Source organism: Anopheles coluzzii, chromosome 2 (genome assembly GCF_943734685.1).
Source record: "Anopheles coluzzii chromosome 2, AcolN3, whole genome shotgun sequence".
NCBI classification, from domain to species: Eukaryota; Metazoa; Arthropoda; class Insecta; order Diptera; family Culicidae; genus Anopheles; species Anopheles coluzzii.
Genome location: NC_064670.1, coordinates 82445090 through 82468134, shown reverse-complemented (window position 1 = coordinate 82468134; position 23045 = coordinate 82445090). Strand labels below are relative to the sequence as shown.

At 40.7% G+C, this 23045-nt stretch overlaps 1 protein-coding gene and 3 non-coding genes across 4 annotated transcripts; 3 read left to right on the top strand and 1 right to left on the bottom strand.

Moving 5' to 3' along the window:
• Positions 1–15: 15 nt before the first annotated feature.
• Positions 16–22486, top strand: LOC120950849 (uncharacterized). The gene is made up of 10 exons (XM_040369206.2): positions 16–1843; positions 2415–2776; positions 5008–5280; positions 5761–5928; positions 6027–6178; positions 10363–10723; positions 11812–12134; positions 18399–18610; positions 19573–19868; positions 22153–22486. The coding sequence occupies exons 1-10, from the start codon at positions 1283–1285 to the stop codon at positions 22478–22480; spliced, it is 3036 nt and encodes a 1011-aa protein (XP_040225140.2). The 5' UTR covers positions 16–1282; the 3' UTR covers positions 22481–22486.
• Trnav-cac (transfer RNA valine (anticodon CAC)) lies at positions 3277–3349 on the bottom strand. Its single transcript has one exon. It is a non-coding gene; the product is annotated as a tRNA-Val (tRNA).
• Trnap-cgg (transfer RNA proline (anticodon CGG)) lies at positions 7381–7452 on the top strand. The gene has a single exon. It is a non-coding gene; the product is annotated as a tRNA-Pro (tRNA).
• Positions 9341–9412, top strand: Trnap-agg (transfer RNA proline (anticodon AGG)). The gene has a single exon. It is a non-coding gene; the product is annotated as a tRNA-Pro (tRNA).
• Positions 22487–23045: the final 559 nt, after the last annotated feature.

Genomic DNA, 23045 nt, shown 5'->3' with positions numbered 1-23045 from the left:
TTGTGTGGCGTGAAAGGTTTAACACAAACTATTGCACATCGATACATAAAAATAATACAGTATTAAAGAAGATCACATATGAGCCGCATTTTCAGGAGTACAGGTATTCCCTGATATACGCTATTAATGCTGACAGGGGGCAATCGCGTGTCTCGACTATTAGCGTTAGCTGAATTTCGAGGTTTTTGTGTTAAATTATAGCTAATTTTCGTTTAATTTTGCTTGAAATGGTAGGTTTTAGGCATCAAATTAGTTATTTTATCTGATTTCAACTTAAGATTACAATTTTGTACCTTTTGAAATGGTTTTTTAAACTCGACGAAAAGGGAATTTATTTTGCATTTTACATTTGATGTGTCAAATCAGTACAATTTGCTGGAAGAACTCTCAAATTAAGATAATCGCGTATATCGCGTATATCGGGGAATATCTGTACATCTCAATCTTTTCAATTTGACTTATCTGGCTCTGACAAGTAAGTGCCTATGTTACAATACAGTAGTGACTGTAAGTCTGTATCGTTCATGCACTTTATATTGCAATCAACAAATATTATTTCGTACAAAATACTGTTTTCCATTCTATAACTTAATTATTTCTACTTCTAACATTTATTGCCATATGGTGAAAAAGTAATATGAGTTAAATTACTTATTTTTCGTCATACAGACCGTATATAAGCATTAAAAACGATATGTACCAACAAATGAAGTTTGTGCGAGGAATTTTTAGTTGTGAATTAACCAAAAATGTGTAGAGATAAGATTATGTTAAGAAAATCAAGTCATCTCTAAAATCATGTTTTCCAGTTCCGTTGGAGGCAATTCCTTCGAAGAAACACCACTAACCACAACATATGTCGACAATATGGCCAGGCCCTATTTACAACCATTTTTGTGAGCCTTCGATATAGGTTTGAAAAGAACGGAATATCTATCGAACGGAACTCGGCAGTTTGTTGTGAATTAATTGTATAATTCCACGGCACACGGTCGATCTACGAGAAAAAAGTAAAACATCAAAACGTCGATCACCAATTTCCAGTAATTTACCGCTCGTGCAATATACATTATGTTGCAATATTAATGTTCTCCTTATTAAACCGACCCACCAGACCACCACTAGCAGCCAAAAATTGATAGGCCAATCGTTTCGAAACCATCATGCCGAAACATAAATGCCCTGCCAACTTCAAATTGGCAATTGAAACACAGTGAGATCGTCTCATATCGCCAGTGTGTCGTGTGGTGCGTTATTGTTGGCCCAGTAACCCTCATCATTCATGCACGTTGTCGAACGATTATGGCTGACTGGTGATGGAATAATTTCGCCCGTATTTCCCCTTAATGTCAGGTATAAATTGAAGCTCCAATCGCCCCACCAGTGTGTTCAGAGAGTGAGTGCGATTGTGCAACGGATGCACCGCGTGCGAAGCGCCATGCGTCTGATGGGGCACAAGCGAATGATGTTGTCGTCGTGGATTGCTGTACCGGCAATACTCCTAGCTGCGGTGGGTTTGGCCTGCGGATATGCTGTTAAGAGCAACGATTACAGTGAAACAGTTGCTACATTTGTGTTTCGGTTTATACGTGACCATAAAGGCTTAAAGCTGGGCATCGTTTTCGGGTGTGATCAGAAGTTATTGCTCATTTACAACGTTTTATCGCAACTGGCGACCATAGGCGTCCGGGCGAGAATGGTCCACATCGGCCCGGGGCCGACACCGGACAGGAACGAACAAGAGCACGAGCGGTTTTCGAGCACTCTTCGGCAGTCGCTCGAATTTCATCAATTTGTGCTGCTCGATATGGCTTGCGAAAACGCACCGGATGTCCTGAAGCAGGTGAGCAGGTTGTTTATCCTAATGGTGCTGGGTCGGGTCTGGACCGCTTACCCGCCCATGCATGCCATGCGCACGTGAAGCCGTCGGTCGTGGGAACAATGTGGCGCGTCTGTAACACGATCCGGTATTGTATTCTTCCGATAAAGGTCAGTGGGAAGCTGCTTTATTCATAACATTTGCCTTCGCAGCTATCACTGCAGCAAGGCTTAACTTTGACAGACATTATGGTGGAAAGGCGAACGTGTACCGCTTTACCAAGTGGCGGCCGGTCGGTACAATTGTAACGGGAACGGTTAAGATCGTTGGCAACGTGTGGTAGCTCACACGTGTATTAAATGGCTTGCGATTGTAGGTGGAGTGTAAAGGAGGTAACAGGCTTGGATTAATTTTACCTGCCTCAATAATCGAACATCTGTTCGTGTGGTAATCATGAAACTGTGGTACGGTAGTGTACAGTTCAAGAATCGTGTTTTTGTTTTTTTAAACTGCACTTTGAAAGCCATAAAAAATATTTATTGGAAAAATATCTTCAAATACTTTTCTCAAACACTTTTCTTTTACTGTACTGCAGGCATCGAGATATGAACTCTTCAATGCGTCATTTCATTGGCTAATAATTGATAACCATTACAACAGTGTCGAGGAAGAAGGTACCACTGGTGAAAATGGTCTCTTCACGTGTCCTTGGACTATAATCACCAACAGCACCGAGAATGGCGGAACGGCTAAACCGATACAATCCTTCACCAACGGCACCGAACCGGACGGTGCGATGGACAGCGACTGGACAGCTAGTAGCAACGGCAGTGAGGCAACTGCCAGTGGCCATACCATCGACCTGCTTGCAACAATGAACGTTAGCATCAATGCGGAAATAACCGTTGCAAGCCCTACGGATCCATCCTATCGGGGATTCACACTCTATGATCTCTGGTAATCATCCGTTTCTATTGTTTGCGCTGTTGCTTTAGTGTTAGACACACATTGCATTGCAGCTTTTAGCTGAAGCGATGATAGCACCCCCCACGTTTCACACGCTCGTCATTATTGGTTAGCTTTTTCGCTTGTTTCTTCTTCCATGCCATACCATGCTCACAGGCCCACGGAGAGAATGAGGTCTCACACATTGCTTGAGTCCGTAATCTTGCGCTATTCACGTGCAAGTACGATTAGTTGTTATCAATGTGCACAAATAGGCTTGCTCTTGGGCTGTAGAAGAGTGTACACAATGTTCGAATAGCAATACTACACACCATGGCTGAGCTGAGGTTGAATCTCATCAACGACCTGTATTTTTGCCGTATGCAAAGATTATTGGTAAATGGGTAGGAGTAGTAAAGAAATACTACGTAAATTATCCCATGGTAAAATTGACATATGGTGTGTTAAATAAAAGTAAAACCCTTAAATGGTTTATAAAAATAGAAACTACTTGTTTCCGCCCGGGTTCGAACCGGGGACCTTCTGCGTGTGAAGCAGACGTGATAACCGCTACACTACGGAAACGTTGGTGAAGGGAGGGCGCAAACATACGAAAGGGTGTGGTAAATTATGAAATTAAATATTTTCTTAAAATTCCAAATTCTAGTAAATTTAAAGTAAAAAAGCAAGTTAAATGTCTTGTCAATAAGGTATAATTTAAGGAATAATAGCTAATAATCGCATTTGTCCGCTCACTTTTTAGCATGATGAATTGTTCTTACGGATTGTTTTTGTCTGCCACTCTTTTTTGAATAGTTTTGACGTGATGTCACTGTCTTGCAATGGGTTAGACACCTGATAACTGCCAATGGATAAATATAATTGCATTACAGGGTTTTCCCTGTCTCTTTCGAATGTAACCATTGTTATTTATCGCGTGAAAAATGTTATTCCACATCGATCTGATGTCATTTCCATCGTAATAATTTTTAATTTCTTCAACGGGCACTTCGAAGGGTTGCTGCTATTGTTTTTTCACTGAGGTTTGTTTGAAGCCGGATCGCATCACCCGCAACACATCAGAGTGATGTGGAATAACATTTTGCACGCGTTGAAAACAATGTTTACATTCGAAAGTGTCTTGGAAAACCCTGTAACATACAGTGCTTCAACTTTTATCAAACTGAGCTTACAGGTTTTTCCAAGTCACTTTCGAATGTGCACATCATTATTCACCACTTCAAAGATGTTTTTCAACTGCTGTCAACTAGTGTATTTGTATCAAAATAAAATTTCAATTCTTACACATGATTTTCAACACATCATAAAAAACTGCCAAACTCAATCCAGCTTGAGACGTGTTGAAAATCACGTGGAAGAAGTGAAACATTATTGCGATGCAAATACAGCATTTGGCATTCGCTGTTGAAAAACACCTCGCAATCAATAAAAATATTTTAGATATTGAAAATTGACTCGGAAAACCCTGTAGCAATTAATCAATGATTTGTAATCATGGTGTTAAACTTTGAGGATTTTTAGACAAATTCTTGGATAAAAAAACGTTTTTCTAATCAAATATAATCTTCCTAAAAACTTGCTATATTTTTTTTTCTATACGTTGTGGAAATTAAAAAAAAAACTTACGAAATCGTGTAAAAAAATGAATCCTGGGTTTATTATCGTGTTATCTGAGTATCTGAGTTAACGGCATTCCACTGTATTCAGTTTCTTTGATTTAAAATATAATGTAAAATGTTTTTGAAAAAAATTGAATGTACTTAAAAATATATATATAAATCACTGGTTTGATAATAACTAAACTGAATAACTGAAGGATAAAGTATAGCAATCAAATTTGTTTAAAATAGTACAAAAGAAAAGTGAACGTCGTAGGTGAATAACTAAACTGAATAACTGAAGGATAAAGTATAGCAATCAAATTTGTTTAAAATAGTACAAAAGAAAGGTGAACGTCGTAAACCTTGCATTACACAAAGCATGAATAGAGTTTATGAAACGTTTTTCAATGAAATATTCTTTCCTTTCTTGCGTTGATTAGATTAAAAGAGATTGGCGAAGCGTTGTAAAGTATTCCGCTTTTCTTTTAGCTGTAGTTCCTTCAATATAGAATAATGCAATTTTAGCAAAGTATAAGTAGCAGCAATGGAAAACGGGAAAAAAATCTTACTGCAGTCATGTATAGCAAGCAAATCCAAGTTTGTTTTTGCTCTTTTACGAAGGAATCCCGGATTCATCAGTGGCGGTAAATTGAAAATAGAACCGTTGGGCTGCTACTCGCCCGCCGAAGGGCTGCAGATACCAAAGCGCGAGTCGACCGTCGTTCGCCGGCGCAACATGGACGGACTGCGGCTAAAGATAATGACCGTGGTGACACAGAAACCACACCAACCGTTCGAACTGTACCTAACGACGCCACAGAACACCCATCTCGACTCTGTCCATCGCTACAACTACGGGCTGATGGGCATGCTGAAGGAATTCTACAACTTTACGTAAGTGCTTGCTGCCGCGGGAGGCTAAAGTTCGATTCATTAAGGATGATAAAGGGGGGCAGGCGGTTGGGGGACGGAAGGGATGATTGTGGAGCTTGGGCAGCTCTTGTGGTTTAACTTTTCACACATGATTGATGATTATTATGACGCTAGCACCGGACCAGATACGTTCGATGATGATGGTGATGATGATGTTTGCCGATGAAGTGGGTTAGGTTAAGCGTCCGTACGCGAGACCCACCCAGGCTGACGATGTCCAGTCCTGATAAAGTGGCGCTCCGGGAGCCAGAAGGAGTCGTGGCTTGTTTGACAGTTTGGGGGTTCGGTGTCGTTTTTGTTCGCACTTGGCAAAACTTTTGCGGACACTAGCCGTAGTAGGGGCTTGAGCTTTAGTGGGGTGGTGGGGACAAGGTATATTGCAACTTCCGTACTAAAGTCATCAAACTTGTGCTTCTCTCGGTACAACGAACACGGGGGCAGTTTCGTCAACCGACGCACCAAGAGCTGGGGATATTTGCGGAACGGCAAGTTTGATGGTATGATCGGTGCTTTGTCCCGGCGAGAGGTAGATCTCGGCGGTTCGCCCATGTTCTTTCGCCAGGAGCGCCATCGCGTCGTCAGCTACACTACCCGCACCTTCGTCGAGCGGTAAGTATGAGGGGGTGTACCGGTTGGTGGCCCTTTTTTATTGGCTTTCTTTGCTTTTTCTTACCTTAGTTTTTCTATACGTACAAATATTGTTGCAGACCGTGCTTCATCTTTCGCCATCCGCCGCGCAATGATGCGGTAAAGAATCCGTTCCTGCTTCCGTTCGAAATAATCGTGTGGTACTTAATGGTTGGCTGCGGCTCAATCCTGGTGACAGTTTTGTGCTTCAGTTTTTTCGTCGAAGATGCAGGTAAGAGTGAAAAAAAGAAATAGCAAATGGAGAGAACCGAGAGTAATATAACTAGTGCTTTGATTGTAGCGTTGAATTGAACGAATTGCAATATCATTATTGTTTTCTATGTCGGAGCAGAATTTTATTTAGAATTCAATGCTAAAACTAGTTGAGTTTGTTGCTTCCTGATAAAAGATACCAATGCCCAACTAGCTAATCAAATATTGTAATGATGTAATAGGCTCTAACTAACAAAGGACAAAATGTGTATCATGTGTAATAATAGCCGCCTATGTGTAAACGCTGATTGAATCCATAACGCGCATGTTGTTAAGCCATCCGACTGGATCTTTAAACCAAGACAGTCAGGGACAGGAACAGACAGGGATAGTCTGCAAATAAATTTAGGGTTGATTTTAGAGTTTGGTTTGACATTCTTCACATTAAGACTACTTAAACCATTTTAATAGCGATTAAATTGGGTACGCACAGCATAGAGCGCCTTACTGTATCACTAAATCGTTACAGCTCAAGATGAGTAACACTTAATCAGATTCATGCATCTATACGAATCTTCAAAGTGAATCTTTGAACCTGAACGAGAGATGAATATCTAAATAATCTTCAAAGATTTATAAATTTCTCAAAACTTCAGAATCACTGAAGATTCATCAAAAGTCGTCCCAAAATCGCATTCATAGTGGAAACTTGATTGCCTGAATGAATCTTTAGCGACCTTAGAATGGAATACAATCATGCGTTTTTAGGATATTTGCAATGATTCATGCAGAAGTGTCCTGAAACGTTCAACGATTTGCGTCTTTGTCTACGAATATGTTATCCCATAATAGTGCACGTCTTCATGCCATCTTGCAATCTCAGTTGGGACTACCACAACTTCTCTGTTCTTTTGGCTTCTAAAACTTTACGCGTTGGGTCACCCGGTTTAAGGTATGTAACATAGTCAGTCCACTGGTGCCTGGCAATCACAACTCATACAATTCGTCGTTGTAGTGCCTCCTGTATTGTCTTTGCCTCCCACACACAGCGTTTAAAACCCTTTTTTGGTTTCATGATATATGGAGAGTATCCATGTCTTAAAGACATATGTGTGTACTGGTATTATGTATTACGATATAGCTCGAGCTAGGACCGTCGGGACATATAGATTATATGGGGTAAACTTTTAACACGCATGTGTGTGTTCTCTAATTTCTATCGGCTCAATGGTCTAGGGGTATGATTTTCGCTTCGGGTGCGAGAGGTCCCGGGTTCAAATCCCGGTTGAGCCCATGATATTTTGAAGAAACCCAAGGAAACGGTTACTACGATATCCAACAGCGAACACAACACTACTCCCAAACGTTGTGAAGTCGTGTAACCGCGCGGCTACATGAGGTGAAATATACAGCGAAATGAACTATTTGACAGATGAAATATCTGACAGGTACAGCTAAAGCAGCGGTCGGCAAAGTCCGGCCCGCGGGCTAAATGCGGCCCGTCGTAACATTCAATCCGGCCCGCGAAAGGATTTAACTGATTTTTAAAGATGGGAAGAAATGATTCGTATACAACTTACTGAAGATCTTTTAGTGTACCATATTATACCATCGTTCTTTTTCAACTTTCATTAAAGTACTATGGAATGACGGACTGTTCAGTATGTTCGAACTCGCGGTCAATATCCCCGTAACTTTTGCATGAAAAAACATGCCATTTTCGGATGATTGTAGAAAAAAACTAAGATAGATAATTTCTTTACATTTATATCTGTTGAAAGGGAATTATTTAAGCTTGCACTAATAAGTTCAAGACTTTGCGGATTGTCTGTCGTAGGAATTTTCCCCATAGTGCACGAAGACATGCATGATTTAAGTTCTACCTTCGATTTTCATCAATTCCTCCTAAGTTGTCGCTAAAAAATTGTTAGAATAAAGTTTTTGCATCACGTTGGTGCAGAAAAAAATTGATGGGACACAGGTGACGGATGTTGGACCAGTTTGCGGACTAGGGTGTTATATCGAAATTCTGTCGAAATTCACCTGAAATGATTGTATTGAGTATTCGCGTAATTGTTTGCCACTGCGAAGCCAGTGGATGCGATTTCTAATTCCTGATCTATTTATTCATGTTTCCCATTATTTTACTGTTTGGTGGGTTGCATCGATCTCCCGGTCCAGCTAACGCAGTAATATAGTCACTTAATTTCATTTCAGCTTCCTCAACCTCAAAAATGAACCTGGGTTTTCTTTCGATGGTTTGGTTGGTGACCAAAATGCCGAAACGGGTATATACGACGTCCATAATCAAATTTTGTCTGCTGACTGATGGGATACTACTACTCAAAGTGCAATTAACAATTGTTGTCCATGATTTAATGCAACCGATATGTAATATTAATATTATTAATATTATTAGTATTATTAATATTAATTATTATTAGAGGTGGTCCCGTGGTACAGTCGTCAACTTCAACGACTCAATAACATGCCCGTCCTAGGTAGAACAAGTCTAGAATGGACCGTCCTCCCGTAGCAAGGATTGATTATCCGACTGCCTCCTCGTAAGACGTTACGCCAAATAGAAGAAGAAGATGTAATATTAACATTATTTTAATACTACAATAAGAGTATCGAAATGAAGGTTGCAGACGAAATTTTATGATTTCATGATAAAAAAATTAGATTTTAAGTAGGTTTTATCAATTTTGAACCATGCTTGGATGACACAATTATAGAAAACTGCAATAATACCAATCGCATTGCTTGATAACACTTACCAATTATTTTGTTTCTAAAATTTTGTCTCAAAAGTTTGCCGACCGCTGAGCTAAAGAGTTAGGGGAGACACAACATCCGCTTTCGAAATTCTATTAAAAATAATATCTTCTTAAGCAGAACATTCCCTAATTGGAAGAAATTATTAACTGTTGACTGAAAATTGACGAAGTACTCGATATTGAAGTTATTCAATAGATTTAATTACGATTTTGTTTGATGTTATTTGTTTACATTGCACATTAGCTGGTTGCTGTGATGCTTTATCCGTTAGATATTTCGCCTGTCAAATAGTTCATTTCGCTGTATATTTCACCTCATGTAGCCGCGCGGTAACTTTATTGTGAATGTTGTCGATAAATGTTGTTGTCCAGTTTTGTGTTTGTTTTCTAACGTCTCTATCGGCTCAATGGTCTAGGGGTATGATTTTCGCTTCGGGTGCGAGAGGTCCCGGGTTCAAATCCCGGTTGAGCCCATGATATTTTGAAGAAACCAAAGGAAATGGTTACTACGATATCCAACAGCGAACACAACACTGCCCAGTTGTTGTGATATCGTGTATCTTTATTGTGAATGTTATCGATATATGTTTTTGTCCAGTTTTGTGTTTGTTTTCTAACGTTTCTATCGGCTCAATGGTCTAGGGCAGGGGTCTCCAAACTACGGCCCGCGGGCCGCATGCGGCCCTCAAGAGCTTATAATGCGGCCCACGATGACTTTGCCAGAGTTAATATAAATATTACGTTATTATGACTTATTCAAATAAAAATGTATTTTTTACTTTTCTTAGACAAAAATCAAGTTTTAGTAACACGAAACTGTATTAGTATCGTTAGTATTTTGTTGTAAAAACGAGATTTAAACGTTCACTCATCATTTAAAGGTAGCGTAAAATGGCCCTCAATATAGTTATTTTTGAAGCAATGCGGCCCGCGAGCTGAAAAGTTTGGAGGCCCCTGGTCTAGGGGTATGATTTTCGCTTAGGGTGCGAGAGGTCCCGGGTTCAAATCCCGGTTGAGCCCACGATATTTTGAAGAAACCCAAGGAAACATGTGCAAGGAAATCCAACGGCCGGGGGCCGGCCAACACAACACTGCAAGTTGTTGTGAAGTCGTCTATCTGATTTTTTGTGTTTTGTAAATGTGCTTTTTCGTTATTGTATTCCCTAGATATGTTTCAATTTATGGCAGGTGGCATCAATTTGCTTTCAAACAAACAAGAGAAAAAAATATTCTTACTTACTTACTTATGTTTTGTAGATTATTTAACTGTTGATTGATTTATATTATTTGTTCAGATCTGCCCCAATTTAATAGTTTTAATTAATATGACAAATCTGACAACATGCATTGTTGTATTTTGCATTAAAAAGAAAAAAAAACATTAATCATAAAATTACACTTTAAATAACATTTTCATTCACAGTATCTGAAAGACGCTCATCCTTCGCACCTCATACGATACGAAGCAATACCTCAAATGATGCTACACGTTTGGTTCGATGCAATTTAGCCGACGATGTTACTAACGCGCGACACGGAACAATATTGAAGAAAGCTATCTTCTCTCACGCCGACGATGCCGGTGCAACAACGGCAGGCCTCGCGGGAAGAAACGTGCCGCCGGAAACGTGCCTGAACGAATCTCTTTTAAACCGTCCTAAGCTGTCACCGATGCGGCGAAGCTATTGGCACCGAGAAACGACAGGCATCAGTTACAACGTTGATGAAGATGATGATGTGCAGGGATCTAAGAGCGCATCAGCTAACGTGCAGCCTGACATACGGTAGGTGCAAACGGGGGGCTAGGCTTACATCACATAGCGTTTGTATATTGTTTGCGTTGATGCGAGCTGTCGTTTAGACTCTTTGGGGACAGTACAGAGGTTGAAATGAAGCGACTGAATATATGTTTGTGTGTTCATACGAAGTGGGTGGGTCTACATGTTCAATAGATGTAATTGAATGCGTGTGGGTGCAGTGATAGGAAGATGATGCTCTTATGGTTAAATCAAACGATAGAATAATCCGTCAGCAACATCTAATATGTGCAACAATTGTGTAGCAGTTTAAAAAAGGGTTTTTTTTTTTGCGAACAACATTCCGTTGCAATTCACTAAATGTGATTTCGTGATGGGTTCGATAAGGTCTGACGGACTCCTTTCATCAACAATAGAGCTCTGCTCTACATGGTCGTGTGAGTTTGTGTTTGGGAAATCTATCGATACTATTTCAATACTCTTCAATTGCATTTAATGCTTTTGATTACGTTATATGCATCTTACCAAGGTATTGATCGATCGTGCAGTAGCAAACTAGTTTTTCCCCCTTCTTCAGCAGGTCGTCGCATAGCTACACATTGTATTGTCGTTGCTCAATCGGTTTTTGGACTACATCATTAGTGGAATGAGCTTCACCTTTGTGTGGCAGTGTGCATCGAAAAGTTTTAACAGCTGCACGAGCGAGTGCAGAGCGCTGGAACAATGTGCCAACATGCTTCCCTTTCCGGACCGGTAAGGGAACAGGCGGCACTCGTACGAGGATTGTGAATCATCTGAAGAATGTCGGAATTGGTATTGCCCGTTCACCGGAAGAAAATCATTATTACAAGTAACATTTTTCATTTCAATCAGCAAATGCAAAGTTTGTCGTATCGAACGGTACTGGTGCATCTTTTTAATGGCGCTCGCCTCGCCTCCTATTGCCGAAGAAACTAACGATGATCACAAAATGGTGTTTCTGCTCCGCTTTTCGTTCCATTCGTTGTCCTTGGCTGGCTGTAGTCGTTTCCATTTCTGGAACCACTTTTTTGCGTTGTTATTGTTGTGTGTCGTGCCTGTGCGATGCGACGAATAACGGTCGGTTTTCTTTTCAGCGGGTCTACTTTTTCGGGATCACAGCCCAGCTCCCCGAATGCAGCCGGCTCATCTCGACAGCGATGGAAAATATGCCACTGGCTATATCCGGTGGATTGTCGTCAGTTGGTTCCTTGCAACAGTGATGCTGCTGCTGCTGCTGTTGGTGGTGGCGATGGTACACTCACGGCACACAATTGCCATAACAAGACCATCCCAGCAAACATATCGTCGACGCATCGATTCCATCCGGGAGACGGAAACGCTGGCGCCAAATGCAATTATAAAGCGGAAAAGGTATCCAAAAGCATTTTACTCTTCCTCGGAGGCGTGTGTCAACAAGGTAACTTAGCAAATGGAGTTTTTCTCCCCCGTATGTGTCTGTTTTATTGTTGTTATCGTTCATGAGTTTTGTTGAACAGTTTCTGCTTCTTGTTAGTGTGATATTTGGCTGGAAGGGACGTAAAGGATTTGAATATATACACCCAGTTCGTTGATATTGTGTTAACTTTGGAGTTTGGGGTTATGAATTGAAAACATACTCTGGAACTGCTGCCATGCTTTTGATTGTGATTGAGACACTTTTGATAGTAGCATTTGTGCGTTATGCAATTTGTGAAACGAATTATTATGGATTCTTGTGAATTGGTTTTTTTTGAGTACTTGTTTTCTGGTTTGGAACTGTTTTTCTATTACCCTTGGTACAATGGGAATTGATGGGAATCAAGGTGGGGTCAGAGGAAATGATGAAAAAATTGCGAAATGTAAACAAAAAAGAGATATTGTAGTCTTTTTAATTTTTTTCAGCGGTCGGCAAACTTTTGAGGCCAAGGGCCAAATTAAGTAAATGAACGAGTGCCGCGGGCCAGGAGAATGCGTTTTTATCATTGCGCTTAAATCATTACATTTTAAATTTGTACAAACCTTTTAGGTATTATTGTTGTTTTTTGTAATTATATCATCCAAGCATGGTTCAAAATTGATGATCTTCTTCTTCTTCTTTTGGCTCAACAACCGATGTCGGTCAAGGCCTGCCTGTACCCACTTGCGGGCATGGCTTTCAGTGACTAATTGATTCCCCCCCATAGCAGGATAATCAGTCCTACGTATGGCGGCACGGTCTATTTGGGGATTGAACCCATGACGGGCATGTTGTTTATGTCGTACGAGTTGACAACTGTACTACGAGACCGGCTTAAAATTGATGATACCTGCTTTTGGTGCCCATCGTCGTCGTTATGGTCGAACAAGATTGAGTCAGTGCAGAAAAAATTCACCCGTTTGGTCTTACGGTTCACACCCTGGCGTAACGTAGCAGCGAGACCTAGTTATCATGCCCGGTGTTTAATTTTTGGACTCGAATCTCTCGCTACTCGTCGCGAAACGGCGCAAATATTGTTCATGAAAAAAATCATCCTAGGAGAGATAGATTCACCGGACCTTTTAGCTAGAGTTAATTTCCACGTACCTGCTCGTATTTTAAGAAACTTTAGGCTACTAAGAGTTGACCAAACTAGACGTGCATATAGCGATAATGAACCTTTGACTGCGATGGCTATCAGATTTAATGCACATTATGACTCTTTTGACTGGAATTCCCTAATTTAACCTGTTTTACTTGCTGTGATACTCTGTGTTATTTATTTTGTGCTGATGTTACATTGTACCGTGATGCTTTATGTTATTATAAGTTTAGTTTATAAGATCAGTGATAAGGCCAATTATGGCCAATCACTTAACATTTACAAATAAACAAATAAACAAAAACTAATTGTAATATGTTATCATTTGAGAATCGGCAATAGATGGCCAAAAATGTGATCAGTCAAAAAATAACAAAACAGGATGAATATCGCTTCTTGAAGAACCCATCCTTCTACGCCGCAAAAAATATTGCGGATATTCCGGGGATGATACAAAAATCGTAACGGCTAAAAAATTAGCGAAGCAAACGTGGAGTCAGAAATTATTACAATGCTTTATGGACAAGTCATGCCATCTCAGATAAATTGATAACTGATTCCTTACGAAAAAGCACTTTGACAATCGTTGAACTCGTAAACAGCAGCAGTGTGAAATCGTCGTTCTCGTTAAAACAACAGGGGCTTTGAAATGTTCGCTTTTGCTTTCAAATGCGATCGAAAATATCCCTCAAATAGTTTGAAGAGAAATCAACTGATTCTGTGAAATTGAGAAGAACGAATAAAACTAAATAAAAAAATTATCGCGTGAAAATGTATGGAGCTATTTTACTATATTAAAACATTGTATTGCATGTTTTGCGCTGGCGAACGTCAAATGCTCTCTCATCAAATGCATGTCGCCTGCAGAACTTTTAAAAAAAAATATTGTAACCAGGCTTTAGTGTATCTCATCAATATAAAATATCGTTTGCGATTTCCTTCATTCTGAATGTCTTATTGTCGTGTTGAAACAATGTTAAAATTACATAATGGTTGACAGTTGAAAATTGACAAATTTATGGGTTTATCAAGGGGTTACTTTTACCTGCTTTAACAAAACGTTATTTGCACTTTGAATAGTAGTATCCCATGAGACAACAAACAACCTCTATCACCTCACCTTGACACCTCTATCAGTCGAACCATGGTGGCCAAATAAGGGAACTAAACAACTTAGAAGTGTGCGCGAACAACGAATGACACCCCGTAGCGTCTTAAATAATTAACTTTCAAATGATTTTCATGTAAAGAAATTGTCTCTCCTAGTTTTTTTTATACAACTAGGAGAAAAAAAGGCATTTTCATGTAAACGTTACGGGGATATTGATCTTGAGTTCAAACATACCGATCGATCCGTCATTCCATAGTCTTCTTCTTCTTTTGGCTCAACAACCATTGTCGGTCAAGGCCTGCCATTAAATAGTACTTTAATTAAAGTAGAAAGAGTTCGTTGGCAAAGCTATTCTAAAAGATATTCAGTATTTTTTATACGAATAGTTTATTCCCTTTCAAAATCAGTCAAAAACATTCGCGGGCCGGATTGAATGTTGCGGCGGGCCGCATTTGGCATTTGGTATGAAGTGGCCCAAATGAAGCAAAACAGGTGCGAAATAAAAAAAAACACCAGTTGGACTTTTGATCTTTTTTTGATTGTAGCGTATCAAACATAAATTTTAAGTACATGATAAACATTTTAGGAATGAAAATACATATAATTGATACAAATTAGTGTAATTTATTGTCAATTTAAGATAAACATTACAGTGAGTGATACTCGATCTGTTCTAAATGCTCACAAATAGAGTATTTGAGCATGCCTAAGCTGTTTGTGTTTATTGATTTTCATAAAAAACAACAACCAAGCGTAACCAAACTAATTTTCATCGGGTGTCAAAGCTGGATAGCCGGCTGACCACTTGATCACTGTAATAAGTTTGTTAAAAATCCAACCTTAAGTAATCCAATCCATGCTTGTACCGATGTTTTCATACATTAAAATTGTTTATAGGCCTATTTGTGTGTCAAACTGTTTTATCTAGATAATTAGAAGTATTATTCATTTTCCGACGTTTCTCACAAAAGTTGAAATGAAAAAAAAAAAAACTTCTTCTTCTAGTTTCACAACAACCGTTGTCGCTCAAGGCCTGCCTGTACACTTCCACTAGTGGGCTTGGCTTTCAGTGGACTTATTGATTTTTATCCATAGCAGGATAGTCAAGTCCTATGTATGAGGGAACGGTCCTTTTGAGGCTTGAACCCATGGTGGGCATGTTGTTAAGTCGTACGAGTTGATGACTGTTCCACGAGACCGGCCAAAAAATGAAAAAGCTTACCAAATGGTGATTGCATCGCCATGACCGTACTGTAAGAGCTCTGCCTGAACCTAAAAACTGGTGTTTAAGTTTATCGAAACAGTAGTGTTGCTATACATGTTAATCATCACGTTTCAGCTTAGTTTCATCCAGAAGGAGAACACCTTCACAGTCTTTATTGATAGAAAAATACTTTCCGAAAAATTAATTTAGAGAATCGTTTACATTGGTATTTATGCTATTGTATGTTATAATTTGGTACTGAATTTGATAGACCACTATTTTGAACACCGCGAATGCTAATCAAGAACGACTTTGAAAAGCTATTATTAAGTGTTACACAGCATTCCTGCATAATTGCGGAATGTTCCTGCATTATTGAAATATGTCCCATCAATTTACTAAATTAATATGCTTGCAAGGTGTAAACCAGGTTGTTTCACCATGCTGAACTAAAAAATCTGAATCGCAAAGGTAAATTTATAATCATTGCAAAAACAACATGAAGGTGCTATTTTAATTTCGCGCAGTGTGTCTATATTTCTGCAGGAACGTGTACAGGCGGTCCCCATTAACCGTGTATCTCGGGGACCGCCTGTATTCTTTTAATTTATTGTACTTTTTTATTGTTTCCAATTTATTTTAGATTTTGCATCGCTATGCAATTGGTGTTGGTTACTTACTGTAACAAGTGACACGCATAATATATTCTGAATTTCTTACTAAACATTTATGACATTGTGAGTAGTGGTGGGAGCTCGGAATCGGACCTACCCGATTCTGATTCCGTGTTCAGAATCAATTCCGGAGCCGATTCCGATTCTGGAATCGATTCCGATTCCGGAGCCGATTCTGGAGTCGATTTCAAAGCTGATTCCGGAGTTGGTTCCGGAGCCGATTTTGGAGTTGGTTCCGGAGCCAATTCCGGAGTTGGTTCCAGAGCCGATTCCGGAGTTGAATCTGGGATCGGCTTCGGAATCAATTCCAGGATCGGCTGCGGAATCAGAATTATCTCCGGAATCGGAACCGACCTGGCAATCGCAATTTGCTCCGGTAACGAAATCAGGCTTGACTCCAGAGATGGAGTTAGCTCCAGAATGAGAATTAGTTTTTGACTTGAAATAAGAAGTGTGGGAAGCAAAATAAGTCCGGAAATTTCCATGTGAATAGCTCAATTACAAGTAAATTTTGATTCTTTGCCGCTATTAACACGTAGCATCATTGGACCCGAATGCCTATTCGGAACCGATTCCGATTCCGGAGCTGATTCTGATTCCGGAGCCAAATCTGATTCTAGAGCCGATTCCGATTCCGAAGCCAATTCCGATTCCGGAGCCGTTTCCGGAATCGATTCCGGAAACTGATTCCGGACCTACTACCCCGAATCGATCCCAGAAAACTTCGGAGCTAGCCGGAATCGATTCCGACGAAATCTTATTTTTTCCCATCACTAATTGTGAGACTTTTTGTGGCGTTATGTAATCTATGGATGACGCCTTTTTTTTGATTTATCCGGCGCTACAACCGCTTTGCAGTCTTGGCCTGCCTCAGGAGTGTCCGAAACCGCTCGCGGTCTCGTGCCTTCGTTTGCCAGTCCGTTATCCCGGCCTTAATAGAGGACGCCTCCACGCCATCTTGCCACCTCAATTTGGGCCTACCACGCCTCCTCTGTCCTTGTGGACGGCCTAAAAAGACTTTTAAAAAGAGGGGGGGATGACGCCTTATAACCTTTTTAATAGAAATGATGCATTTTCTTCTCCACAAAAAGAAGCAGTCTCAATATTTGTTTCATGCCAAGTCTGAAATAACATATTCCTGAAAAAAAAACTACCCCAACTCAACAGACATACTCAAAACCATCAACAGAAATCGAATACAAATTACAATTATTAACTTCCTATCCAAACCATTTCCGTCAGAATGTTCGTGGTACGAAACATTTAATGTAAAACCTCCAATCGCAATGATTGATTCTGGTTTATTATTGTTTCTTTTTTTACGAAAACTTCATCCATTCTTCATTTTCTCTCTGCTTCTCTCCACTACGCGAAACGAGATGATGTTCGAAAATAAAGATAAACTCACATTACCCTCTGCGCGGCCGGTTTGTGTGATTTGAAAAGTTTAACCACCCAATAGCGTTTGCCGCATCGCTTGATTCGCGGTATTGTTGGGCTGTCAGTTCGTGTTGTGTTTCGCATGTGAAGCTGAAACTGACAAGCAACATTTCTTGACACGGCCAATATCAATCATTTGGAGCACACATCCGGGCGCAAAACGGAAGCACACTTCCTTGGATGGTGACCGAGACGAAGAGGCGCAGTAAATCGACCCGCATGTGGCAAGAGAGATGTACGCTGTGTTAGAAGCTTCAATCGCTTATGCAGCTTCGCACGGGCCTAATATTTGGAGTGAAATGTGGAGTTATAGAAGAAAGAGGAAAAAAAAAACTATCTGCAAATCAAACACTGATTGAATGTGCAAATTCATAGAAAGTATTAAAATGTGAAAACATACCAGTGTCTTGTACAAATAGCGGGCAAAAAGAGTAAAAGTGTGTTGCATTAACATGGGGTGACTTACGCTAATAGCTTCGCAAAAGCCTTCCCCACCCTTCGCCGAACTGCGCCACAATCAATAAACAACCCCGGATTGTATCGCATCGATAACGCTGCTGCTTTGTGTGAGTGTGTCTGTTTCTAGTGGCCGTATTGTGCATCCCCATAAAGCTTGTATCAGTTCTCCGCAACCATTCCACCACCGTGCGTAGAAGCGACGCGCCTGGAGGAGCGCCGGCCTTTTTTCTCGTATTATTTTCGTTCCATTTAACAGGATTATCCGAGATACCGCACCTATCATCCGGCAGATGTACGTCATTTTTCATCCTGCTCTTCGGCTACCTCATGTACCAGTACTACTCGGCCAGCATCGTCGGCACGCTGCTAATGGAGCAGCCCAAGAGCATAAAAACGCTGCGCAATTTGATTGACAGCCGCCTAACGCTCGGGATCGAGGATATTCCCTATTCCAGAGATTACTTTGTGGTTAGTGTTTGATTGAAATTTATGCCATCGCTGCTATGCGCTGTTGTTGTTGTTGCTGCTGCACTTGCCGGAGTCGATAGGTTGATCCTGCACCTTGCACGGGGGAGCTTTGGGGGACAGTTGAAGATGCGAACTTTCCGCACGTGTGTGTGTGTGTGTATGACATCCTTGAACAAAAAGTTGCCGTCCTTCGTCCCGGCATAGTTTAGAGCTAAAATCTGAAACAACCATAATTGTTTTTCTCCCGTTTTGCTTTCAATTGTCCTTTTCTGTTCCGGTCTACGGCATGAACTACCCTTTGGCCTTGTTTGTAGATAACTTGAAGCGTTCGGAGCTTCCAATTTGGGAAAAAGATGTCCGAATAACAATAGTAGGCTAGGCACAGGAACAAAAAAAGAGAAAAAACACCATCCCAGCACGGAAAGAAACGAATCGGACCGACCGAGAGAGTGTGCAAATATTTTCAGTTGCAGTTCTAACCACGCTGCCATTCACGCTACATCGCACCTCGAATGCACGTAATGCAAATCCAGCTGTGCAGTGCAAATAGATTAGAAGCGCATGTACGCAAATAGATTAGATGGGAAGCACAAACATCATTCGCCCATCCTTGCGAGGCATTTTTTTTGGGCAGCTTTACTCGGTATAAAAAGAAACAATAGGAGCTGCACCTTTGGGGGAGGGTCCGCCACGAGTGCTTTACCGTACCGGCCGCGTAACGGGCGCGTCGAATGTCCGAATCGAGAGTGCTGGAGCATTTATGTTGTATCGTTTTTTTTGGTGCTGTTTTGTGCCGGGGTATTGTTCTGATGCATTTGTTCTTTCTTTTTCTCTACCTCTTCTCTGTTTGCATGTGTGTGCGGAGGATTGCTTTATTTCGATGGATCCGCGCAAAAATTGTCCTTCAAAAACACACTCGTACAAACCAAAAAAATCGTCTCCCGCATACGCCTAACTACCAGCGTACGACCGATGCTGACTCACTGGAACTTCACCGAACTCGGATCGAGTACTACGAGCCGAAAACGGGACGCAATGAGTCCAACTTCCTAGCAGCCGCCGACGGGTTGCAGCTGGTGCGGGAAGGTGGATACGCATTTCATGTGGCCATTTCGGCCGCCTACCGCATCATCCGGTTGACGTTCAGCGAGCGCGAAATTTGCGAGCTGAGTGAAATTGATATGTTCCCCGTCTGGTCGCAGTGGATGGTGGCGATCGTGCAGAAAAACTCACCGTACCGCGATGTCATAACATACGGGTAAGTAAGCTTACGGGGTGTGGGTGGAGAATAGCAACTCTGACGCACCTATTAACACGCTTTAGCCTCACGAATGCCGAACGTTCGGTCGGTAGAGGTGGCGTTTCTTAGATTTAGGCTGGTCTGTTAATGAATTAAATTAGCAATAGGTTTTGTATTTCTGTTTATTATCAAAAACATTAATTAATTTAATGTGACCTGATATCATATTTTTATAAGTATCACACATCACTCAAGTATCACACATCACTCAACCGTAATTTTTTTGCATATTTATCTTGTAACTGATAAAATAATGATTGACTGTTAAACGATTTTTTTTATAAAAATAAACTTACACAGTTCTTATTCCATCATTCACTTAAATATAACCACTCTATCTCTCAGGCTAGCATATGCTTTAAACCTTGTTTATCTATATCCGGGTAGATTTTATTTTTAATTATTATCACGTATTTGCTGAATAACTTGATTAATTGTTTTCCCATATTGTTATTTACTCTGAAATCAGGATTTTTCAATCTATCGAACGGCAATATTTAAATTTTGAGCTCTTGAGCTATTTCACTGAATAGTTCCCAGTTCATATTTCTCTCTCGACATTCTTTTAGTTTGTGTTCAACGTAGTCAAATTTTTCACAGTTAGGGCTGTTAGCTAAATAATATTTAAATTTTACTTCCTCAATGTATACTCTTTCTTTGGCCAACAACAAGTACATATACAGCTTTTTTGTTCCGAGTTAAATTGTTTATCATTTATATTAAAGCAATACGTTCTTCTTCTTCATTGGCACAACAACCGATGTCGGTCAAGGCTTGCCTGTACCCACTAGTGAAATAAGCTTGGCTTTCAGTGACTTATTGTTACCATAGCAGGATAGTCAGTCCTACGTACGGGGCACGGTCTATTCGGGGCTTGAACCCATGACGGACATGTTGCTAAGTCGTACGAGTTGACGACTGTACCACCAGACCGGCTAAGCAATATGAAGCAATACGTTATTCCATTTTATATTACGGTATTTTTGTATTATATGTGGTGTACTATACCAACTGACTATCGATTTGTGAATTGTGTTTGCTGTTGATTTTGGTAATATTGCAGTTGATAGATAAGCCATTTCTTTTCTTATTGTTTTCATGCATGGATATGATGGTGGAATGTCTAAGGTATCGGGTGGATTGTTATTTACTGTAATAAATTCCATAGTATGTTTAATGTATTCTACTTCCTTTAAATGTCTGTTAATAAGTTGTGCTTCTAATTTTGCCTCCGGTATTAGAATATTCAGCCCTCCTTTTGCCTTAGACATAGCTAACTGACGTAGAAAAAATCTAGGGTCTCCTTTAGACCAAACGAAAGAGCCTAGTTTGGATGTAATCTTCCCTAAGTATTTGTTACTTATTGATAATAACATCGACCTCGATTTATTAGCCTTAAGTGTAGCTCCAGAATCTACCCCAAATTATCTGAATATTTCTTTTATTTATTCTATTTTTTAAAATATTTTGTTATTAGCGAAATATCATCTGCGAACGCGTTCACTAAATCTTCTTGATCATTACATCCTTCTTCTAGTTTTTGCTAGAAGAACGATGGACGATGGAAGTTTCACTGCATGCACACCCTGGAAATGAAAAATCAAGCTAATCTAACACGTTCACACAAAAACACTCACCACAAAAAGCTGTACGATCAGCTGCTCTTTCTTAACGCCGACGCGGTACCGTTGATTTTTACGCTCGATTTCAATCATAGTTTCAATAACGCTTCACCTGACTTTCATCCTCGGCTGTGGGGCCGTCTGTGAGAAGTCATTCTTGCTCCCGCAATGAAAATGTGGCAAAATCGTGATCGACAGTTTCGTGGGTGGCAGGGAGATTCCCTACCTACAAACTGTGGCCAATTGGTTTTTTACTCAGTGAAACGCGAAACTACTTTCAGCATACAGAGGTTACCTTAAATTTTTTGCACTCTACAATCGCTTTGCACCGTACACCTGCTTCGACTGAATAAAAAATGCACTATTTCATGGCTTTCAATCGCTGCGCGTTGATGTTTCCAGTTTTGATAGTGGTGAAGGTTGATGTTTGTTCTGGTTTCATTTTGTATCGTTTTTCGGCCAATTTTTTTTTTGTCATCCTGGGTGGTCAAACATTTCTTTTTCTTTTCTTTTTTTGGTCGTGCTTCTCTGCCGTTCCGTACACTCACGTTGGATTATCCCGATGTCCTATGGCCTATGGTCGGGGAGGTGGCACTAAATCCCCCGGACTAAACTCACAGATTACGCCGGTTGAATGAAGCGGGATTAATGCAGCGGCAGAGACACGTCTGGCAGGAAGCGAAACCGAAATGCGTTCGCCAGATTGCCCCGACCGATTTGATCGTCGGCCTGGATGCGGTAGTATCGGCGTTCGTGCTGCTGTGCGGCGGTATTTGCCTGTCCGTTTGCGTGCTGTTCGTCGAAATCCTCTGCCATCGGATCGAACGTCATCGCCATGGATGTCATCGCCGAGAGCTGTGGCGAAATCGTTTTGTAATGATGACGAAGCAACCTAGCCTACCGGCACAGCCCCGGCGCGATGGTACGGAATTGTTTTACGTTGAATAGACTGGCCAGATTTGACCACGACAAAATGTGCCTGGTCAGGTTTGTCCTTTAATTGTAACGGAATGTGGTAGCAGCGGCAGCAGCAGCATTTTGGTGTTCTTAAGTAGTAGGAATGTTGAATGGAAGAAAATGTATCCGATGGAGTACAGAAGAAATTGCGTTGAAACGTTATAGACGTTTAACGTAAAAGTCGCATTCGCGTTTCGCTCCGTATATTTTCTTGAAAATCGCGCTGTTTATCACACTATTTTCCGGTTTCTGTATAATCACAGTATTTTAGAACACCGTTCCATTACCGTTCAATAGTGCGTTTATCTCTGCTGACAATAAAATTCGCGTAAATTTCGTTTTTCGGATCGCATTTGAGTTCGCGCGTCCTAACCGCCATCGCTCTTATTGCTGCAACGAAAACCTGCACCGCTCCCGTAGAATGGCCCGTATTTGCAACGCCTGCACTATGGAAATTGTGGAGGCATCTATCAGCTGCTGCCTGTGCGACTCTCCATTTCACCAGCGCTGCACGTCGGTTCCTGCTGATCTGTTCCTGCGCATTGCGGAATATAAA